The sequence below is a fragment of the Pipra filicauda genome, unplaced genomic scaffold (assembly GCF_003945595.2).
Source record: "Pipra filicauda isolate LSUMZ 115617 unplaced genomic scaffold, ASM394559v2 scaffold16_size7369187_pilon, whole genome shotgun sequence".
In the NCBI taxonomy this organism is placed as follows: Eukaryota; Metazoa; Chordata; class Aves; order Passeriformes; family Pipridae; genus Pipra; species Pipra filicauda.
Genome location: NW_024104207.1, coordinates 3831260 through 3851391, shown reverse-complemented (window position 1 = coordinate 3851391; position 20132 = coordinate 3831260). Strand labels below are relative to the sequence as shown.

General features: G+C 38.6%; 1 protein-coding gene across 1 annotated transcript; it reads left to right on the top strand.

Moving 5' to 3' along the window:
- The first annotated feature begins 1366 nt into the window (after positions 1 to 1366).
- Positions 1367 to 19755, top strand: RAB4A (RAB4A, member RAS oncogene family). Its single transcript, XM_027721330.2, has 8 exons — positions 1367 to 1518; positions 9686 to 9766; positions 10927 to 11041; positions 12001 to 12063; positions 12943 to 13097; positions 14010 to 14105; positions 16077 to 16237; positions 17540 to 19755. Exons 1-7 carry the CDS (start codon positions 1488 to 1490, stop codon positions 16190 to 16192), a joined length of 657 nt encoding a protein of 218 aa, XP_027577131.1. The 5' UTR covers positions 1367 to 1487; the 3' UTR covers positions 16193 to 16237; positions 17540 to 19755.
- The last annotated feature ends 377 nt before the right edge of the window (positions 19756 to 20132 follow it).

The window sequence follows — 20132 nt, the reverse complement described above, 5'->3', positions numbered from 1 at the left end:
TATTTTATTTTGGAAGAAAGAGCTTTCACATCACTCAGAATACCCCATCCTGAGTCTGGCTCTGATGAGATCTTGTGGGTCCTCTTTCATTCTTATTATGGTACACTAGTTAGTAAAAGCCAGTAAAAAATGAGACTAGCGTTTTTAGAGAAACCTTAAGATGACCTTCTAAGAAGCAATTTTACAACCACAACCACTTCTAGGCACAATAATTGTGGTGAAACTAATTTGAGGAAGTCCTGATGTGCAGATCCAATTTGACAAAATATATCTCTTTTTACATGAGCCAGAAGTTTCTAGTACATGTAATTAACAGAAACCATAAATCAGAAAATGAATTAAACATTTGGCTTTGGGGGTTTTTCTTGCATTTGTATTCAAGATGGACACTGATGAGGTCAATTCTTGCTATTTAATTCAGAAAGAATGATTTTATTAACACACAGGACCATACATTCTCAAATCACGAGGTATGAGGTCTAACCAGGGTTGACAGGGGAGTTAAGACATCCAATAAAGAATAATATAGATAAGGCACTATTGATATCAAGCCTCTCAAGATTTGAATCAAACTTTGCAATTTTTTTTGTTATTCATCAGTAGCTATAACCGTAGGGTTATGATTAAGCAATTGCATTCTGAATGTTGTATGCTTGGCTAATCTTTTGTTTTGATGAAAAGAGAAGATTATCTCGAGGTGAGTGGGCTGTCTAGACCAGAGCCACCAGGAGTGAAGTCAGTAGGACTGAGAGCAGTAACTGGGGGAAAGGTGATTCCAGCAGCGGGAGACCGCGATCACCGACTCATTGACCACCTATTCAAAACCGACCGCAGACTCAAAAGAAGGGAAGAACTGAGCCTGCGGACCATTTACCATGAGAAGCGAGAGGAGTAACAAGCAAATAGGGGGTTGAGTACTAATTAGAAGTTACGTAATTTGTAACCAATGAATGCTGATGCATTTGTTTGTTCAAATGTATAAATAGTGCGCAGTTTCAATGACCGCGGACATAGCCTTTCGTGCGTTACCTCCCGGCTCCCTGCTCTGCGCAAACCAGGATAAAACACAGAAAAACACGGAAACGGCTTCACAGAAACAACGCCTCGGTGTGTGAATTGGCGCTGCGCACTGCGTGACGAGCCCGCGTCTGGGACAACACTATTGCACTCGGAGAGTTTATTTCACACCCCGACTTCCCTGGGGGGAGGAAGGGGAGGGCTATCCCAGGGTGGGGATGCCCCGCACGTGCTCCTTGTTTTGGGGGCGGCCGCCCGGGGAGTGGGCGGTGCCGGCGGGCGCGAGCTGCCGCGCCTGCGCGGGGAGGCGGGGCTCGCGTGGGGCCCGGGCGCGCGTGCGCGTCGGCGGTGTGGGCGGGGCTGAGCCGGGCCCGCGGAGCGGGGCCTGTTCGCTCCCTCCGCCGGTGAGCGCCGAGCCCGGGCGGGCGGGGAAGCAGGAGCGGCGGCGGCGGAGGGCTTGCCCTCACGGGATGTCGCAGACTGCCATGTCCGAGACCTACGGTAGGAACCGGGAGCGGAGCGAGGGGATCCCCCCCTCCCTCTTCCCCTCCGGGAGAGCGGGCCCGGGGCCGGGCGGTGTCCTCTGAGGAGCGGGGGGGAGCCAGTGTGGCGTGAGAGTTCCCCGGGCCCGGGCGGGTCCCCCTGGCCCGCCGCTCCCCTGGCCCTGCTGCGCCTGCCCCACCCGTGGCTGCCCGGCTGGGAGCGTTCCCAGTTATCCTTCACCGTGAGGAAGTGCCAACTTAGACACTGCTCGCTGTGGGTCAGGGATTCCGAGGGAAACTCTCGGTGCATGTCCTCTGAGAGAAGCTGCCCGTTTCTGTCGTTGGAGGCTGTGTGTGCTTCAGAGGGTCAAGTTAAGGTTTCGGCCCTGTTGTCTTAGACATGCAGGCATCAAAAGGAGTTCACTGTGAGAGTGAGTTGAAATGGATGTCTGACTGCTACTGGTAGGAAAACATCCGATGGAGTAAGTCGGAGCGCAGGCACTGACAAGGTGTGTCAGCGCCTTGCTGGGAAGCAACAAAGAGAAGAGTAGAGCTAAGCAGAGCTGGTGTTGCTCGAGTGTTTGACTCTCCTGCAGGAATTGGAACAAACGTTTGCAAAACAAACTTTTTGGATGGCTAGATTGCACTCAAGGTTCAAAATAAAAAAATGTACTGCAGTTAAATAGTTGCTTTTATGAGAGACATTTTTACTCTTCCTTTCCTGTTTGACCAAAGAAGTGAAGTGCCATTTTGAAGGTGGAGGTGAGAAGCAACTGAATAGTATTCACTTCTCTTCTTTGTAATCTTGCTTGAAACAACCCTTCTTGAATAGATTTTGCTTTTCTCCCAATTCCATATCATACAGTTCCATAATATTTTGCAGTGTAAAGATGCTGCTGTACACATAAACATATTCAATGTTCATGGAATAGGCTCATATTCGTAGTCCATGAGAGTAAGATCAGAATTCAGTGCTGTGATAAACCCTTTCATGTGTCATTTTCTGGTTTTATGTGTTGCAACATCTTTTCTGAGGGTGGTTGGGCACTAGAAGAGGCTCCCCAGGGAAGCGGTCACAGCACCAAGCCTGTCTGAGTTCAGGTGTTTGGACAATGCTCACAGGCATGTGGTTGATTCTTGGGGTGTCATGCACAGGATTGGGAGTTGGACTCGATGGTCCTGATGGGTCCCTTCCAAATCAGCATATTCTATGATTCTTCAGTGGTGGTTCAAACTTTTGAGCTGGATTTGCATCCTCTTGCTTTTAGAGCAGAGTCTTGAAAATAAGAGGTAGTTTGGATAATTAAAGCAAAATTGGACACAACTCTGCTAACTGTGAGGGAGGCTGGCATGGCCATCAGGAGTTCTTACTAGTAGGCTGACTGACTTGATTGTTTCTCCTATGTAAGTCAGTTTATTTCAATACTCTAGTCATCAGTGCTTGGTGGTTTTTCCTACTGGTCCGTGATTTGGTGCACAGCAAGTGCACAGAACTAAGGGGCAAAATGAGGCAAGAGTGTGTGGGGCAGCCCTTGAAGTGCAAACATTGAGATACTAAGACCCTGCTTCTTTTGTCCATACTTTTTAGATACATGCAGAACTTACCTGTAAAAACCAGAGGAGTGTGCTTTGCAGATCTAGATTTGAGTTTGAACAAGTTCCTTATGCTCTGAACTCTTGTGATCAAGAACTGGGATCGCTTCGGCTGTGATTAAAGTGGGATTGGTGGTCTCTGAGCAGATGGGTTGGTAGAAAACCAGAGATTACAGGATTTCAGTAGTGCTCCTCTTTTTATGCTGTAATACTAAGTAAGCTAAATAGATGATTGGTATCTTAAACAAGAACATTTCAACATTTTTTGCATTGTTCCAGTCATGCAGAATAGGGATTATAAGCCTGCTGTAGCTGCTGATACTTTCCAGTTTTTTTGGTGTCCTAGAAAACAAGCCCTTGGAAATGAAAGGTTTCCAGTTGTGGATTGTTCCTGTTGAACAACCTTACATTACCCTTTTGAGTTTTCATTTTGTCCTATGCATACACAAGCTACAAAAAATTCTGAGCCAAAATGCTTGAGAGTGTCAAGTTTTAGAGAAGATAGACTAACACTAAGTTATAGCATAAAATTTAACAATGGTTATACCACCTCTGACTGTAATAGTAGTCACTATATAATTTTGCATTGTCCTGTACACATATGTAGCAGCCCCACTGACAGATCAAAGTAAACAATACAGTGTGATAAAACTGTGGATCTGCTGTGCTTGATGAACTTCCTGGGATTTAATGTGCTCGCTGTCCTAACAAAGGATGGTTTGTTTCTGACCAGCTGTAACGTGACCATCAAGGATGAGAAAAGTATTAGGGCAGTTTTGGCTGGTGGGGAGACCAGTGGTCACTGTATCCCCTCAGTGCTGGAATTCCTGTAGCTTCTACCCTTATAGGTGCTTATTCATGAGTTGGATTTTTCTTCTTGTCACCTGAATTATGACCCATTCTGGTTATGTAACCTCAAGCTTTTCATCCCATATGGATAGGCTCAGAAAACTGGCTGGTGGTTGGGTTGGTGGGGTTTTTTTTTTCCCCCATGTCATTTTGCTGTCTGACCTTTATATGATTTTTAAGTTTGCTGTGAGGTTTCAACTTCTCTTCCCTTTGAAAGGGGGAACTATTTTTTTCAATATTTTTCTCAATCCATGAGGAATAAAGATCCTTTCCTCTGGTCAGTCCTTTCTGCCTATCATATTTCATTACCCACCTCAGTTAATTTACTTATCTTCTCCTTTTTTTCCCCCTCCCTGAGTTCCTTCCTCCATGTCAAATTCTGTCTACTTTGAAGCTTTTCTGTCCACTCACTTTTCCTAGCTATTTCTGTCCCTTACTGAGATTCTTGTTTCTTCCCTCTTTTCAAACCAAGTTCTGTAGCTTCTCAGTCTTGACACTAAATTTTGTTCACAATTTATTTTTCTCTCCTATCAATGTATTTCATAAGTTCCATATCTTCTCTTCTTAGCTTTCTAATCTGTTTATCCCTTTCCTATGTGTTCAGTTTATTTCCCTTACAAAGTGCCAGAACCAAACCAAACATGAATACAAGATAACTCCATGAATTTTGGGGTTACAAAGAACATTTTATTGCTGCTTTTGGGGCAATTCTTTTAAAAGTTTATCTTGTAACGTTGGAAACGAGTCTCTAGGAAAATTATTTTTACTCAGTATTTCTGAGATGCAATGGCATTTCTGTAGATAGTTGCCATATGACAACACATGCATGTTTTAGCGTGCTTCCCAGGGCAAAGTATACGTGTTTTTGTGTTGTGGTAAATACAGACTGACATAAAAATAGCTTACCCTTAATAGGTAAATGCAAAGCAACCTTTGGATTTTAAATAGTAGAAGGATAGAAGAAAGGTTGTACGACCTTTGAATCGGTGCGATATGTAAGATTCCAGTCAGATCTCTTCACTCCCTTCTTCCCTGTGTTTTCTCCACTAGTATCTACTACTCCCAGTCTGGCCCCATAAGTTTATCAATTTCTGTGATTGTCAGAGAATGTATAGTCTCTTCTGTCCATTTGAAAATAATTCTTTTTGGTCTGGACAATTTGATTCATGCTTTTCTCGCCACCCCATCCCCTGGCAGTTACCTGGCAGTCTCTGCGTTTATCACCCTGGCCTCCAGTTTGTTCCAAATCTGACTTTATTTCTTAGACAATGTAGCTCTTTTGCTTGTAAGGAAGCAGATCTTCCCTCTTCCAAGCATTCCTTATGCAGATTGGAGTAGAGCTAGATTTATCCGTTCTACCTGTTTATCTTGTTAACTTACTGCTAGAAAAAGGAGTAAGCAGTGGGAATAGCTCCTCTTTTCTCTCATTTTGAGGCAGCATATGCCAGTAGGAATGTTTCAGAGCACTCTTTCCTTCTGCAAAATAGATGTCTAATAATGAGGAGACCTTTTTTTTTTCCCCGTGGCATGAATGAGAGTTTCCGAAGGGTCAGCATTAGTGATTATAAATTCTACTCTTTAGCAAGGAGTTGGAGGGAGATCAAACTGAGATTGAGGACATAATTTGGTCTCTCACCCTTCCTCCACCCCGCTCTACTGTATTAGCAAGAAGAAACAATTTCATAGACTAAGCTGCAGTAGCTCAAAACCTGTTCAATTATTCCTTCTGCTGGAGCAGACTTCAGTCAAAGGAGGTGGTTGGATGTCTGGGGGTGGTTTCCACATGAACCATCTGTTTTTGCTGGTACTTGAGTCAAAGCCCACAAGTGTCTCTCTTCTCCTTTCCCCTCAGCTCACACCTCACCTCCCCAGAAGGAAAAAACAAATGCAAAACAGCAACCAACATGTAATTTATGTAGTTTAGCTGCTCGTGTTGCTGGTGCATCTTTAGGGTGAAGCCACAGTTTTACTCCTTTTCACCTGTGCTAGAATGTAAGTTTTTTTTCCTTTACCCACTACCCAGTTTGGAATCAGGTGACGCGTGTAGCTCACAGAGGGCAGTGCATTTAGGGCTAAACTGTATAAAGATGATTTTATTTACAGGCAAAGTACTTTAACTTTTCTAGACATTTTCAGTAGCTAGCCTGGCAGCAAGCATTTGTAACATCTGAATGATGTTGCTTTTCAGCTTTTTTATGAAGGAGGAACAACAGAATTAAAAAGAAAAGTTTTTCTTGGGTGACAGCCTTGGCAGCTGACCGGAATGCTGGAGCTCAGAGCCACTTTGTCGCTCGCAGGAAAAAAAAAAAAGGCTGTGAAATAAAGTGACTTAAGTCCTCTGGGAAGAGAACATCAAAAAGAAAATCTAGAGCAATTAAGAAGTTGCAAAGAATGAATATATTAAAGTTCTTACCAAGTTTGAGTACGCAGTGATGTTACAGTTGGTCTGAAAGAAGCTATCAGTCCAGTTTCATTTGGTTTCTGTGTTTCTGAACTGTGCTAAATTTTTAGATACATCTGTACAGCTTAAAGAGAAGACATTTCATGTTCTAAATCGAGCACTAAAATAAGTTCTAAAAATGTAATTGATGTAATACCCGTTATCATACAGAATGACATTATAAGAAAGAAGTTCCAGAATAACAAAATGAAGGGTGTTCTCCCTGTTATCACCTGGTATTACCTTACTCGTTAATATGCTAGGCTGTCAACTTAAAAGCTTGTTAAACCTAGGTATTTATGATTTTGGTATTGGCAAAGCCTTTTTCTTGCCCTTCCTTGCAGATGATTAACTGTGCAGAGTATTCCATATTTCCTGAACCATTTTTTCCAGTACTTGTGGACAAACTGTTAACATAAGTCTAAAAGCCTCTTGCTAGTTTGAACAATTTACATAAATTTGGAGTTCAAACTGATGGAAGCGCAGTTACATTTGAGAATGCAACATCCAAATCTTTTACTCTACAAGTCTACATGTACTGCCTTCTTTGATGCAGAAAGTTTTTAATTTTTTTTTTTATTAGAAGATTTTGATATTTTCATTCTCTGGTGGAATAAAACACATTTGCCTTAGTTTCATACTGTGAACAAGTGAATTGTAACTTCAGTTTCAAGTTTCACCTTAGAGAGTCTGTTTGCTGTTTTGCCAGAGGGAAATTTATTTTTTGTCTACTAAGTAAGCAGGCATTGAACTGGCATCTAAGTGATTTATCTGTAGGAAAGATTCCCTTTTAAAGTTGTTTTGCAAAATAGACTCTTGATAGGAATCATGAGTCTAGTATAAAGTGCTGCTAGAATATGTTACCAGTTTAAAGACAAGAATATAAAATCCCCAAATATCATTCTTACTTTCAGAGAGCACCTCAACTTAAAACATCTCAGGGAAAAATACGCTGCTGTTCTGGAGCTCTTCCAGATCGGTCCCTAACAGCAACATCCTTGTCCCAGTATCTCACTGGCCCACAGCCTGTCTGTGTAGAACGGAGCAGGGTGTTAAATTTGCTGTTCACTGTGGGTTTATGGGTTGCACAGATGTGCCTTTGTGAGCCACATTTAACCACCAGTGCTTACAACAGTGCAAATTAGTGGAGGAATAGAGTTCCGGGTTTATTCTTTTCCTGGTTTAGGTTGACAGTAGCTGTTACACTGTCAATCATATGAATTTTCTGTGGAAAAAAGATGATGGTAAACTTGAATTTTACAGTTGTTTTTAACAAGAAAATCTGGCAAACAGCATTCCCCAGATACATAGTACAACAGTTTTAACTGGATTTCAGATTTATTTTTGGAAACATGGCAGATATCAGAAACAGATTATTTTAATTGTGAGTATGTCTCAGAACATCTTACATTTTGAAATGGTAAAACTGGTGAGATTGCACACACCCACAGTAGTTTAAATATACAAAATGGCATACAAGGCAGCTAACGAGTGATATTTGATCCATAAAAATTAAATCTTGGGTTTCTTTGAGATTTTTTTCTTAACCTGACACTTTGCGACTATTTACGATGTCTGCATTTCATACTAACAGTGAAGACTTGATAGAATGAAGCGTTCTCAGCTTCAGCGTGTTTTGCAGTTGAGGTGACATGAGGGGCCCTTCTTTACAGGAGATAACACACAAAATTTTTGCAACCTGAAGGAAAATCCTGTTTGTAACAATTTTTTTTATCCAGAAAGCATGAGCAGCTGGGTGGGGGCGTGAAGAATGAGAGGAGTTTGGAACAGAATGTCTTGAGCATGTAAATGGTCACATTTTGTGAGCAAGAAACAGCAATCTCTTTCTGAGAAGGGTAGAATACAGAATGTATACCGTGTCTTTGACAACATTTGAAACAAGAAAAATCATGCAAAGGCAAAAAAAAAAAATCAAAAGTCCTTAATAAAACACTACTTGATTTTAAATATGAATAAAATCTGGGAGATAAGTGAAGACAAATGGTGGTAGACATTCCCAGAACCTGTGGCCCTCTATTTTGTTACTGACTTTTCAACAGTAGACATTTTCTTAGCATTTGAGAAACTTGCTTGTTCCTTTCACCATTGCTAGAGGGTGTTTATGATACAACAGAACAAATAATTCCTGCACGAAATGGAATGAGCACATAGATTTGTGTGCATCTTAGATTCAGTTTTTAAAACTAAATATTCAAATAATGCTCTGAGAGAGTATTGTATTAGTGCTTTGACTTGCCAGGCATAATCTAATTTTCTTTTTATTCTGCCATCCCCATGGCCAATATCCATGTAACCCATTTGACAGCTTTGAACACTATTAAAAAAATTAATGTTCTTATTTTTGTTGATACTGCAAACTTAATCCTTTTCATTGCATGCTTACTGGATATCTTCTGGAGACCTGCTGTGTTTATAAGAGAAACTGTGCAATAAAAATAAAAAAAATCTGCTGCTGGTAGAAAAATAAATAGCAAATCTTGCATGAACTGTAAAGGTTGCCTTGGTGGTGATATATTGGGGGAAGCAATTGTAAGCTTTCTTATCACAGTTTGCCAGTTTTGAGAGCAGTAAAGACAGGGAAGGTTTCTTCAGTCTTTAGTGAAACTAAAGCAAATTCAGGGAGGTAGCATTAAAGCGTTATATGTATCTGTTGAAACAATACAAATTGTTCTATTGTTTTAACATAAACATAAATCTTGAATACATGTGTTACCAATGAACACTGATGTAAATGGCTCATAAATAGGTAATGTGCCAGAAATACCTGTATATTAATTTACCATGTGGAAGAAATGTGAAACCAGGCGTCCCAGAATAAAAATGCTTCTTCCCTTTAAATTTTGTAGAAAAATATTGTTGTTGTCCAAGGTTTACATGAATTAAAACAGAGTACAAGGAGTAAACAGTTATATAGGGAAGTTCAAATTAATGTGAATAAAATAATTTAAAAAAATAAAAATACAATAATGTAGAGATTTTTAAAAATTGCATCACTATATAGGGCACCTGTACTGGCTCTAGTTAGTAGCTTACATACCCTTCAAACAGGTTTATTTTTAACTCAGTTCAGATTCAGCCATTTCCATCTCTTTTTGTCCATCTCCATAAACAAACAGCATTCTTTGAAACATCACTATTGAACACACTAGGTTATTCTTGAGATTTATTGTTATTTTGCTAATTTTGTCATCTATTCCTTTCTCTTTAAGGAGAATAGCTGGCTTGTGACAAAAATGTGAGTATGTACTACAATTTAATAATTTTTTTTTCTTTCAATCTTCAGATTTCCTGTTCAAGTTCTTGGTCATAGGAAATGCTGGAACTGGAAAATCCTGTTTGCTGCACCAATTCATTGAAAAGAAATGTAAGTATGTGTGAAACACAGTAAGAGTTATTGCTTTGTACCACATGCTTTGTATCACTCAGCCTTGTATGTAAGTTCCTATAGTTCTCTTGTTTGTGTAGGTGAGGATTTTGGCTAAGAATTATGTTCAGAACCGTACTGTAAGTCTTTATTGCTCACTGTTTGCCTCTAGCCAGAAGCCTAATATGGAGCATTATGCCCTATTACTCTCAAATAAATATAACGGGATGGTGATGAACATACTGTCTTCTTGTGAGAAGTTATATCTTGCAGCTATAAGCTTCCCTAGATAAATAGTAGAGACTTGGATCTTTTAGAAAAAAACGATGAAAATAAAATTGAATTGCTTGAGTAGATTTAGAAAGCCTGTAGTATCTTTCTAAATAAATAGTCATGCTGTTGTCTTTGTTAAGGACTGTGTTCTGTGATAAATACTGGTAGAGATTCCGTTGTGAATGTTATTTAGAGATGAACAGATAATAGAAAATTTGCCATTGGGGAGTGCATTTGGCACCATGATTAAGCAAAACCAATATGTTTTTAGAAACCTCTGTAAATCTAAGGTGACTTATCTTTCTCAACAAAATGGTAACTCACCTTATCTCTTGAGGAATACATTAGGATAATAATGTGTAAGCACTAAGGAACATGGCATCGTTCTACGATTGAACTTGAAACATGATGTTGCTTCTAGTAATGACAGTTGTGTGTTGCTGAGAATCTGTGGTACCAACAACAAGCTGCTTCTGCTTTAAAGAAGTAGCAGCTCTTGCACATTCATGGACAAGACTTCTTTTTTTGTTCTGTTTTCCCATGAATTTTAAATTTAATTGGCATCAAAGTATTGGAAAACACAGTTGGAAAAAAAATGTACAAAGGGTATCTTGCCATTTATGGAAGTGAACTGGAACTTATTTAAAGCAGGCCTTTCTAGTAGTAATTTTAAATTGAATAAGCTGTTCGAAAATTTTAAAAATGTTTATTTCTGTGTGCAGGCAATGTCCTTATGAGTGGGACTAAATTTGATGGTTCAGGAGGTAGTTTGTCATTTGATCACTGAGGAGTTTTGATTATACCTAAATTTTTTTAATGTAAAAACTAATTATTCACTTTAAATGTTCTCCAAATAAGTCTGGGTTTATTTCTTGGTTTTTTTGTAGTCAAAGATGACTCAAATCATACTATAGGAGTGGAATTTGGTTCAAAGATCATAAATGTTGGTGGTAAATATGTAAAACTGCAGATATGGGATACAGCAGGACAAGAAAGATTCAGGTACTCTTTCCAGTTATTTTCTTAAGTGTTTGTTATTAAATGGTTGCTGTGGATGTTGGCTGTTATTTACCCCTGCTTACAAATACTCATACTGTATGTGCCTAACTCTGTGTTTAGAAGACCTTCTGTTGGTTGGAATAAGTAAATGCCAGGAAGTTGTAAGCTGTTCAAAATCTGCAGGAAAACAATTGTATAGTTTTGTTTTATTAGAGGAGAAAAAAAACCAGTCAGATTTATTTGGGTAAATAACCATCTAGAAAGACTGAGGTATCTTAAGTTTCTTAAAGAAAAAGCAACCTATTTGTCAGCTTAGAACCACCAGTATACTTTTAATGCTATATTTTAATTGTATTCTACATCTGAGGCATAGGTCAAATTCAGTAAAAAATCTAGGGTATTCCTGAGTACATTCACCATCAAATAGGGCATCATTTTTTTTTTATATTTTTGGGGGATGGAGTGTGTGTGTGTGGAGTTTCTTTGGTTTGGGAGAGGGGGTGGTTAACAAAGGTGCGTATGATGGTAGAAGTCTGAGTGAGGGGCAGCAATCCAGGTAAATATCCCCTACTAGACAAGTTCTGTGGATATACCTCCGACTAGGTAAAGCTGGGCAGTTGTATGTAGTCTTCATTTATGAGGTCTCTTCAGTTTGTTGACCAGATACCAGCTCCCAGTTCTGTATCTGGTCACATATTATGATGATACTTATACCTTCAGCAGCACACAGGTCATAATGGACTTTGAGAATCCCTGTGCAGCTATATTTAATGAAAATCCTTCATCAAAATTCTAGTTGTAAATAGTCTGCTGCTGCACAGTTGCTAATGTTGTTGAAAAAACATGTTTTATTTTAAATATGGAAATGAGAATTCTGTTTTGTAATATAGATGGTGTTATTTTAACGCAGAATTTAAACAGTGAAGGCACCACAAAAATGTATATCTCTAAATCTATTTCAGGTCTGTAACAAGGAGTTACTATAGAGGGGCTGCAGGTGCTTTGCTTGTCTATGATATAACCAGGTAAGAAAGCTAGCAGCTCTTTCAATTAATGCATAATGATTCCTCCCCAAGTACCTAATCCTCTAATGGACAGTGGGCAAGAAGAAAAAAAAGTAGATTGAAAAAGTACTTCTGTTTCAGTGCATATTTAAGTTTTAGAACTGGCTTACATGAAATATTGTGAATGTCAGAAATATAAAGAATCCTAAAGGGTTAGACAAATACATGGGTATTGGCTCACCAGTAGCTGGTCTAATCATGGTGGACCACATGCAACTAGTGGCTCAGCAAGCCTTGCCACAGAAACCAAGAGGAGACTTCAGCCACCCTTAACTGAGGCAGTACACACTTATGTGTGGAAACTTCTAATTAGTATGCTGATATAGTAGGTCATTCTCTGGAGAAAATAGCTCTGCCTACACATTCCTTTACTGTATCCCAAAATTCTGTTAATCTCTGCATTTTATAATATTAAAATATTGTAGGCAGCTTAGTATATCCTTACAATTCCACCTGAAATTTAAGTATCCCTAACGTTCCAAGTTAAACAATAACTCAATCTGGTATCCCAAAATTTCACGCACAAAAGGCTGAAACTAGATTAAAGCTTAAAATTTTATCTTTTCTCAGTCATAGGATGTTTTACGATTGTGTGTGTGTTTAGAGATTGTGGTTGATTTAATTTTGTTTTTTAAAAACTTAAGCTTTTAAATAATTTCATGAAGGAATTTGATACTCTTCCCAGTTCATCATTGGCATGTTGAGATGTGTAGGTGCCTTGCCTGACTAGCAGCAGTTTGTTGTTTGCCGCAAAGACAGATTTGTCATCTGAGTTTTGGTTCAGTGGTCTGTTCGTGAGAAATGAGTGTGTTCTAATAGAGGATGTCATTTTCTACATAGCCGGGAAACCTACAATGCACTTACTAATTGGTTGACGGATGCAAGAATGTTAGCAAGTCAAAATATTGTGATAATACTGTGTGGAAACAAAAAGGATCTTGATGCCGATCGCGAAGTTACGTTTTTAGAAGCGTCCCGGTTCGCACAAGAAAATGGTAAGTAGTACAAAATCTTCATGTAGCATTCAAAGATGCATAATACTTAAAATAGTTCAATTTTTTTGTGCAGTTAGGATGTACTTTGCCCACTGTACCTTGTCTACAGAAAAGAGTTCTGTCAGTGCAGGAGGCACAGAGACACAGTGCCTGCAGTGAAAACCACATGTACTATTTAAGTCTCATTGCTGCTGATTCTTCCAGTCGCAGCTGCTGCTTAAAGAGTACCTTCTATATGGAGATATATTCCCTAGGGAATGTAATGCAACTTCAGGTATTGCCTTGCCTCCAAAGGGCTGAGGAGAAAATGAAGGACTTGATTTCCTGTTTTTCAGTGTCTTATAGACTTAGATAATAGACAAGGTTGTATGGGGTGTGCTGCTGTTGGAAGCAATGAGTTTTCAATGAGTTTTACTCATAAGAAACTGAGTTTAATGCAGGGCATGGATCTAGAGGACTATTACCTGGTCTGTAGGACTCAGAATTTCCGATCTGGAGATGTGTTTCTGTGGCAGCTAAAGCCAGCCTCGGTCTGAGCTTCTGTGCTGCAGTCTTGCCATCAGCAAAATCTGGTTTTGCTTTTATAAATCAGTTATAGTCTTTTCTACCAACTCTGGTTACTGACTTTGCTTTTGCATGTTAGTGCGAATCTGTAGGAAGTTCATTGGTTTCATGTGCTACTTTGCATGCACAGCCCAGGTTATTATCTTTGGATTCCAGCTTTCCAGGGTTGATACATAAATTTCAGAGGACATTTTTTGTGGTTTTGCCATCAAAAGCTAATTTTTCTGGACCATGCTACCTGACTGTAGATCTCTGTAAGAATATTGCTCCTAGCTTTCATACTTTGAACCACTATATCTGATGTTCCAGACTTATTTTGAGATTGGTTTTTTTTGGTGTCAAATGCAGAGCTGATGTTCTTGGAAACAAGTGCTCTAACGGGGGAAAATGTTGAAGAGGCCTTTGTACAGTGTGCAAGAAAAATACTCAATAAAATTGAATCAGGTAAATTAAGCTTTATATTCTTTTAAATTTTTTTATTTCATTTGAAAACTAAAAAAGTACACATGAAAATACTACTATTCAAAGTTCTTTAATAGAATTAACCCCAAACCTCCAAAATACCACTGTAGTAAAATAACTCATTTGTTTTATAGCTGCTTCCCATAGGAATGGATGTGTTAGTGAGATCTGTGTATCTAAAAAGGGGTGGTGGTGTGAATTGTGGATGTTTCTACACGGTGTTTACCTTAGCAGTCAGCTCTGAGTGTAGGTTGTATGTTCTGTGTGGGTTGCTGCATCCTACAAATACCAAGCGTGACAATGGGCAGTTTTTGCAGTGCAGAATAAAAACCTAATATCAGGGCAGACATAACTTTTAATTCTGCTTCTCGTATGTAGCATGAAATGCAGTCAAGAGAATTTGAACAGAAATACTAAAAATTTCAAGGATGTTTCCTAGCAACTGTGTTTTTCTGAAGTGACCTTCCTGCTTCTTAGTTGAAACCGTTTTTACTTTTACAGATCTAGAAATATACCAGAAGCTTCTCAGTGCAAGTGGGCAGGTTTTTATTGGAGACAGGCTTCTGTGTGTTAGGTGTCATTACAGCTAATTTGCATTCCAGTTTTCCTCCTTTCTAGCTGCTTGATATCTTCAAAGTTTTAAGTATTAGCCATATTGAAAAGTCTGTCTCAGATTCTAATTACATGTTTTGAATGCCAAACTCTAATTTTTCAATGAAAATGTTATTTTCATGGGAGTTTCCTGATTACTGAATCAAATCAATGCCAAACAACAGCTTTCATTTTTAACAAACAAACAAAAAGAACCCAAACAAACCCAAAACCCACATGAGAAGCAGTGTTTACTAGTTTCTCATGATACTTTAGTTCCATGACTGATTTAAAGAGGCATTACCATGCCAGAATTAAATCCTGTTTTCTGTGAACTGCTCCTGTTTTCTTTGTGCCAGCACACATGCACCGAATCATGGAAAAATGGAGATTGAAAAGAACCTATGGAGGTCTCTGGTCCAACCTCCTGTTTGAAGTGCATTTGAGATTCAAAATGAGAGCAAGCTGCCCATGGCTTGTCAGGAACATTTTGAGATGCTCCAGGAACAGAGATTCCACAGCCCCTCTGGGCAACATGTCCCAGCACTGAGCAGTTGCTACTATTTACATAGTCAGTCCCCAGCCCATAGCAATGCTTGTCTGTGTTCCCTCGAAGGTGCAGAGCACTGCATGTGTAGTTGCTGAATTTAATGATGTCCTGTTCCTGTAGCTCAGCCAAGGTCTTCTCTGAATGACAGCTCTACCCTCAAGTGCTGTCCCTTCAATGCAGTGTCATCTGCTAACTTATAAAGGGCTCATCTGTGTGCAATGAACCTGAATAAGTGATCTGAACTGTTCAGAGGGATTCTTGGTTGGTTGGCTTTTTTTTAAGATTAAATATTTCTTATCTTGGCCGGACCACCATACAGCCATAAGAACACTTCTGAAGACTCAGGGTATAGAGTAAGCAGAAATGGATACCAGAAGTAGGAAAGGCTGATCATTTTCTCTGGGGACAGTTCTTCTGGGAATCCTTCTGTCAGACTGATCCATTTCTGTTTGGCTTAGTATCTACAGTACCATTTTCTTTGCAAATAAACCTCTGAAAGCAAGAGGTTTTTAGATGTGTTCTCAGAAAACATTTTGGACCTTTCTTTTGTTAGAAGTTGTGCAAATACATTTCTTGTTGCAGCCTGATTCTGAGACAGTTTGCTTTGTCATTATGATTAAGGGCACATGGTTAAATTACAGGACAAAATGATTCAGGTTTGAAATTGCCTAAAAGCAAACAGAATTGAGATAATCTCTTCATAATTAGGTCAGAACATAATTATGCATTTTTTAATCTAATGTTATTGGTTAATTTGGACTATATTATTTGCACATGATCTATGTTCCTGCCACCATTTTGTTTCTTATCAGGAGAATTGGATCCAGAAAGAATGGGCTCAGGTATTCAGTATGGAGATGCTGCCTTGAGACAGCTGAGATCACCGCGTAGAGCACAAGCACAGAGTGCTCAAGAATGTGGATGTTAGAGAAACAAAACAAAAAATCCCAAATACTTACTTTAGATACAAAAGGTAAGGTTAGAAAAATCTCAGGGTGATGGGTAAATTACTGTCTTTCTTAAATGCGCTGTATTGAGTGCTTGGCTTTTTCACAATTAACCTTTAAAGTTACATAGAATCTATTGAAATAAAGCACAGTAAAATGGACTGGGTTTTTATACTTTCAATTTTTCTTCTCTCATCTGTCCACTAAAGCAAGACTAGTGCTTTTACTGAAGTGTTTCTAGGTCTTAGCTTACTCTGAGTAATGCTGTGGAAAGCACTTAAAAATTCTCTACTCCTGAAATGCATTATAGGCCTAGTAGCTACCTAATGAACTTTAGAGAAAGTGAATCAGTTCTGTTGTATCATGGACAAACATAGTAGAAATGAGAATTCACAAAATGTATGGTACAGAATCTTGTCTTAAGCTATTATAAAGTCTTTTCTGAAAATATGAGGCTTAAACACTGGGACTTGAAAAATTAAAGATAACACTGGATTTCAAACTTCCACTGACTTTTATTCCCTTACCTAAAAGCAGCCTGAAGTTATTCTGATTCCTGTCTGCTGTTAGCAGAAATGTAAAAAGAGAATAGTGGTATTTGCTGCTTAAGCAGTGTTGTCATCTAAAGTAGCTGTTCTAGGGCTGTTTCAGCCTATAAAACAGGTTTACAGTCTTCCAAAGACATTCTTCAGAGAAAGCGAGGAAAAGATTTTTCCCTTTAGCAGTTGTAGGGGAAGAGACATAAAAGTCACATAACCTACTCCTAAGAGCAACTTGGTAGTTAGTCTTTCTTATAAACAGTTGTCCTTAGGACAGCTCTCACTGTTTGTTGGATTTTACATAACTCCTTGCAGTATGCAGTGGCATGCTGTCTTTTCTCCCTGTGTAGTTAATTATTCTGATATAATTAATCCTTATTTCTGTAATACAAGGTCAGTGATATCAAATTAAATAAGTACTGCAGGCATAGTTTCTGCATCATTTTTACTGTATTCATTTATCAGCTTGAGCAGTGCACACCAGCAGAAGCTTTATAGAATGTTAAATAAGGCAGCATATAATTTTACATGCTCATATTTTGTTCTGTGTTCTGAGAACTTAGCTCCCAATTAAAGCTCAGAATTTTAACTAATGGATAAGAATCCTTGAACTGCTTTCCTCCCATAAAACACCATCCTTCAACTAAGAGACTGCTGGAAAAGGATTTTAATTTAGTTCAGCTTTTGTATGGCTCTACAGAAATGATTATTTATTGATCTTATATCAGGAGCTGAGTTTTCAGATTGATCATATATGGGTAATTGATGGAGTTCTTATGTATTTTACAGCTGTCCTTGCAACTGGTGTTTGAAGAAACAGAAAAGCTTGAAGGCTATGCAGTTTTTAAAAGCATCTTTCCGCTATCTACAAACAGAGCAGATCGCTGCTGCCAGAAAGGTGTACCCTGTGGTGTGGGGCAGGAATGTGCACAACACACAAGTCTGCAAAGTGAACTTGATAGTTTGGACAATATTAAGACTTGTACCTGTATGTAAACATTTTCCATTACCTGTTTTTGTTCTTTCACCTCTAGTTTAAAGCATTGCAATGTACTGTAAATAATGTAACAGTAAATTTACAAAGCATGGTATACTTATGTATGCTGATAGAATGTTGCACTATGAGCAGTTTAATATTTTATTTTTTTATCATATAAACAAATTTAACCGAGGTAGGCTTTGTCACATTTGTTTGTTCCACAATAGTTTTTATTTACGACCTGAATTATAAAACCACTGGCAACTGTCAGTGAGAGATTGTTTTATTTTTTCCTACTTAGTTTGCCACGTTCTAACAAGCTGTTGACAGGACCGATTCTCAGTGTGTGGTTAGGACCCATACTTATGTATGCTGATATATCCAGTTAGAAAATGAAAGTTAAAGCACAAGAGCATTGCAAGAATGCTACACAGAGTTATACCATCTTTCCTGAAATTAGGGTTATGTTTGTTCCCATTGTTCTGACATTTTTGGTTCAAATGGATCTGAAAAGTATGCACCTTAGGTTTCTCTGAATTAAACAGAATTAAGTGTGCTTTGTACTTGAAAAACCTGCGTTTAGTTTTAAAAAGACTGTTGGGTCCAAAAACTTTCAGGTTCTCTCTCTCCTCTGATTGTTGTATTTAGGATTGGCTTTGTTACATAACTGATAGCAATTATTCCCAAGAAGTATTCTCTTCCTGGTAAGAGTGCGAAGTGTTTTTTGAAACAGCTTAACTGTGCTTTAACAAGAACATCAGAGAACTCCAAAGAAACTCACCTGTCTTAATCCTCACTCAATTCAGTTTGGCTTTCAGAACTGCAAAAAATTACCAAAAGCAAGTCCTCTGGAGTCAAAGTGGGATGGAATTGTTTCCTCCACCAGTCCAAACAGCCCATTGTTAAGTGTGATGTGTTGTGTTTCTGCCAGGGTTGCAGAGGGTGTTGGTTCCAAAACCCCAGACCAGTTCTAGAATGCTGGGAAAAGAAGAGGTACTGGGGAATCTGTTCCACCCCTCATCACAACCCAATCAGGTTTCTTGGCACACTGACAAAAGCTGAACACTTACTTACCAGCTGGGACACAGCACAAGTAAAGCTAAAGGTTGCTCTCCTATCACTATTACAATGAAGTGGTGTTGGCTGTTGATCAAAACTTCTTTCCCTTATTACAGTAGCAATTGAAAGGAGTAGAGGACTGTTACTTAATTCTGTTGCTTTTAAATAAAAATTTCAGGGGTTTGGCAGGGATTTTCTTGTACTTCTTCCTGTCCCTTTTCCTTTACATAGAAGAATGGCCTCTTTTATATACTTGGTTCTTATGATCATTTTGGTCAAGTGTCTGCGGTTTAAAAAGTAGTAAGCAGTTTTATTCTTTCAGTAACTGTTTTAACCTGTCCCCTTCCTCCCTGGAAGGAAAGAGTAGTGTCATTATAATGAGTTTGGACATGTTTTTACCATTTTTTATTGTATACTCTTACTGTATACACATTAACCTTGTTAATGTGCATGCTTTGTAGTATCTCAACCTTTTATGCTGCATATCTTGCTGACATTCTAAAAACAAACTTTCTAAAATAGCAGCTCTGGAGAAATAACTGTTGGAAGCAATAGCTCTCACCAGTGCAAGCTCTATTGTTTACTATTGCTCCTCTGAGGGTCTTTTGTTTCTAAAAATAAACATCATGCCAATATAAGCCCTGGAGTAGATTTTAAGCTTTAGCATTATAGTTGACAGCAAACCAAACCTAGCTCACCTAAACAGTAAGTGATAAATAGGTTATTTATGTTTTTAGGGTAAAATTCTTACTTTACCAAAGCAAGATGGCTGGGAGTTTTACATGATATACCACCAGGTACCTGTGTCTGAGGATTCTTTGGATGTGGAGCTTTGGCTGTTCAGACCTATAAGAGATTTAAATGTCTTATTAAAGCCTGTGTCTTGCCTTTTAATGAGTCTGTTGGCCTACACTGTTTCATTTAATGCTTGTATCTAGCACCAAATAAAGAATCCTTCTTGATTTTCTAGGTGTCTTACAGCAAATCCAATTACTTGCACAAGTTTTGTCTGCTAACTGAAGTCCATAACATGATGATCAGGCAACTCACAGTTAAGCCATCCTATCCCTTCTTCATATTCAACTAGGTACAGTGTATGGCTTGAGTACAGAGCTCCCCTAAGTCCTATAAAAAGTGAATGATATAGAAAAATTTGATTATTTTGTGCAACTCATTTGCATTGTTTTTTATGTGCTGAATGAATTAACACTATAAAAATCTCAAGAAATTGTAAATACAGAGTAGAAATATGCAGTTTCATTCATCTACTATAGAACCAGCAGCATACAGAACTTCAGTGTAGCCATCTTTTAACAGCTTAAGTTTTCTTATTTGCTTGATTAT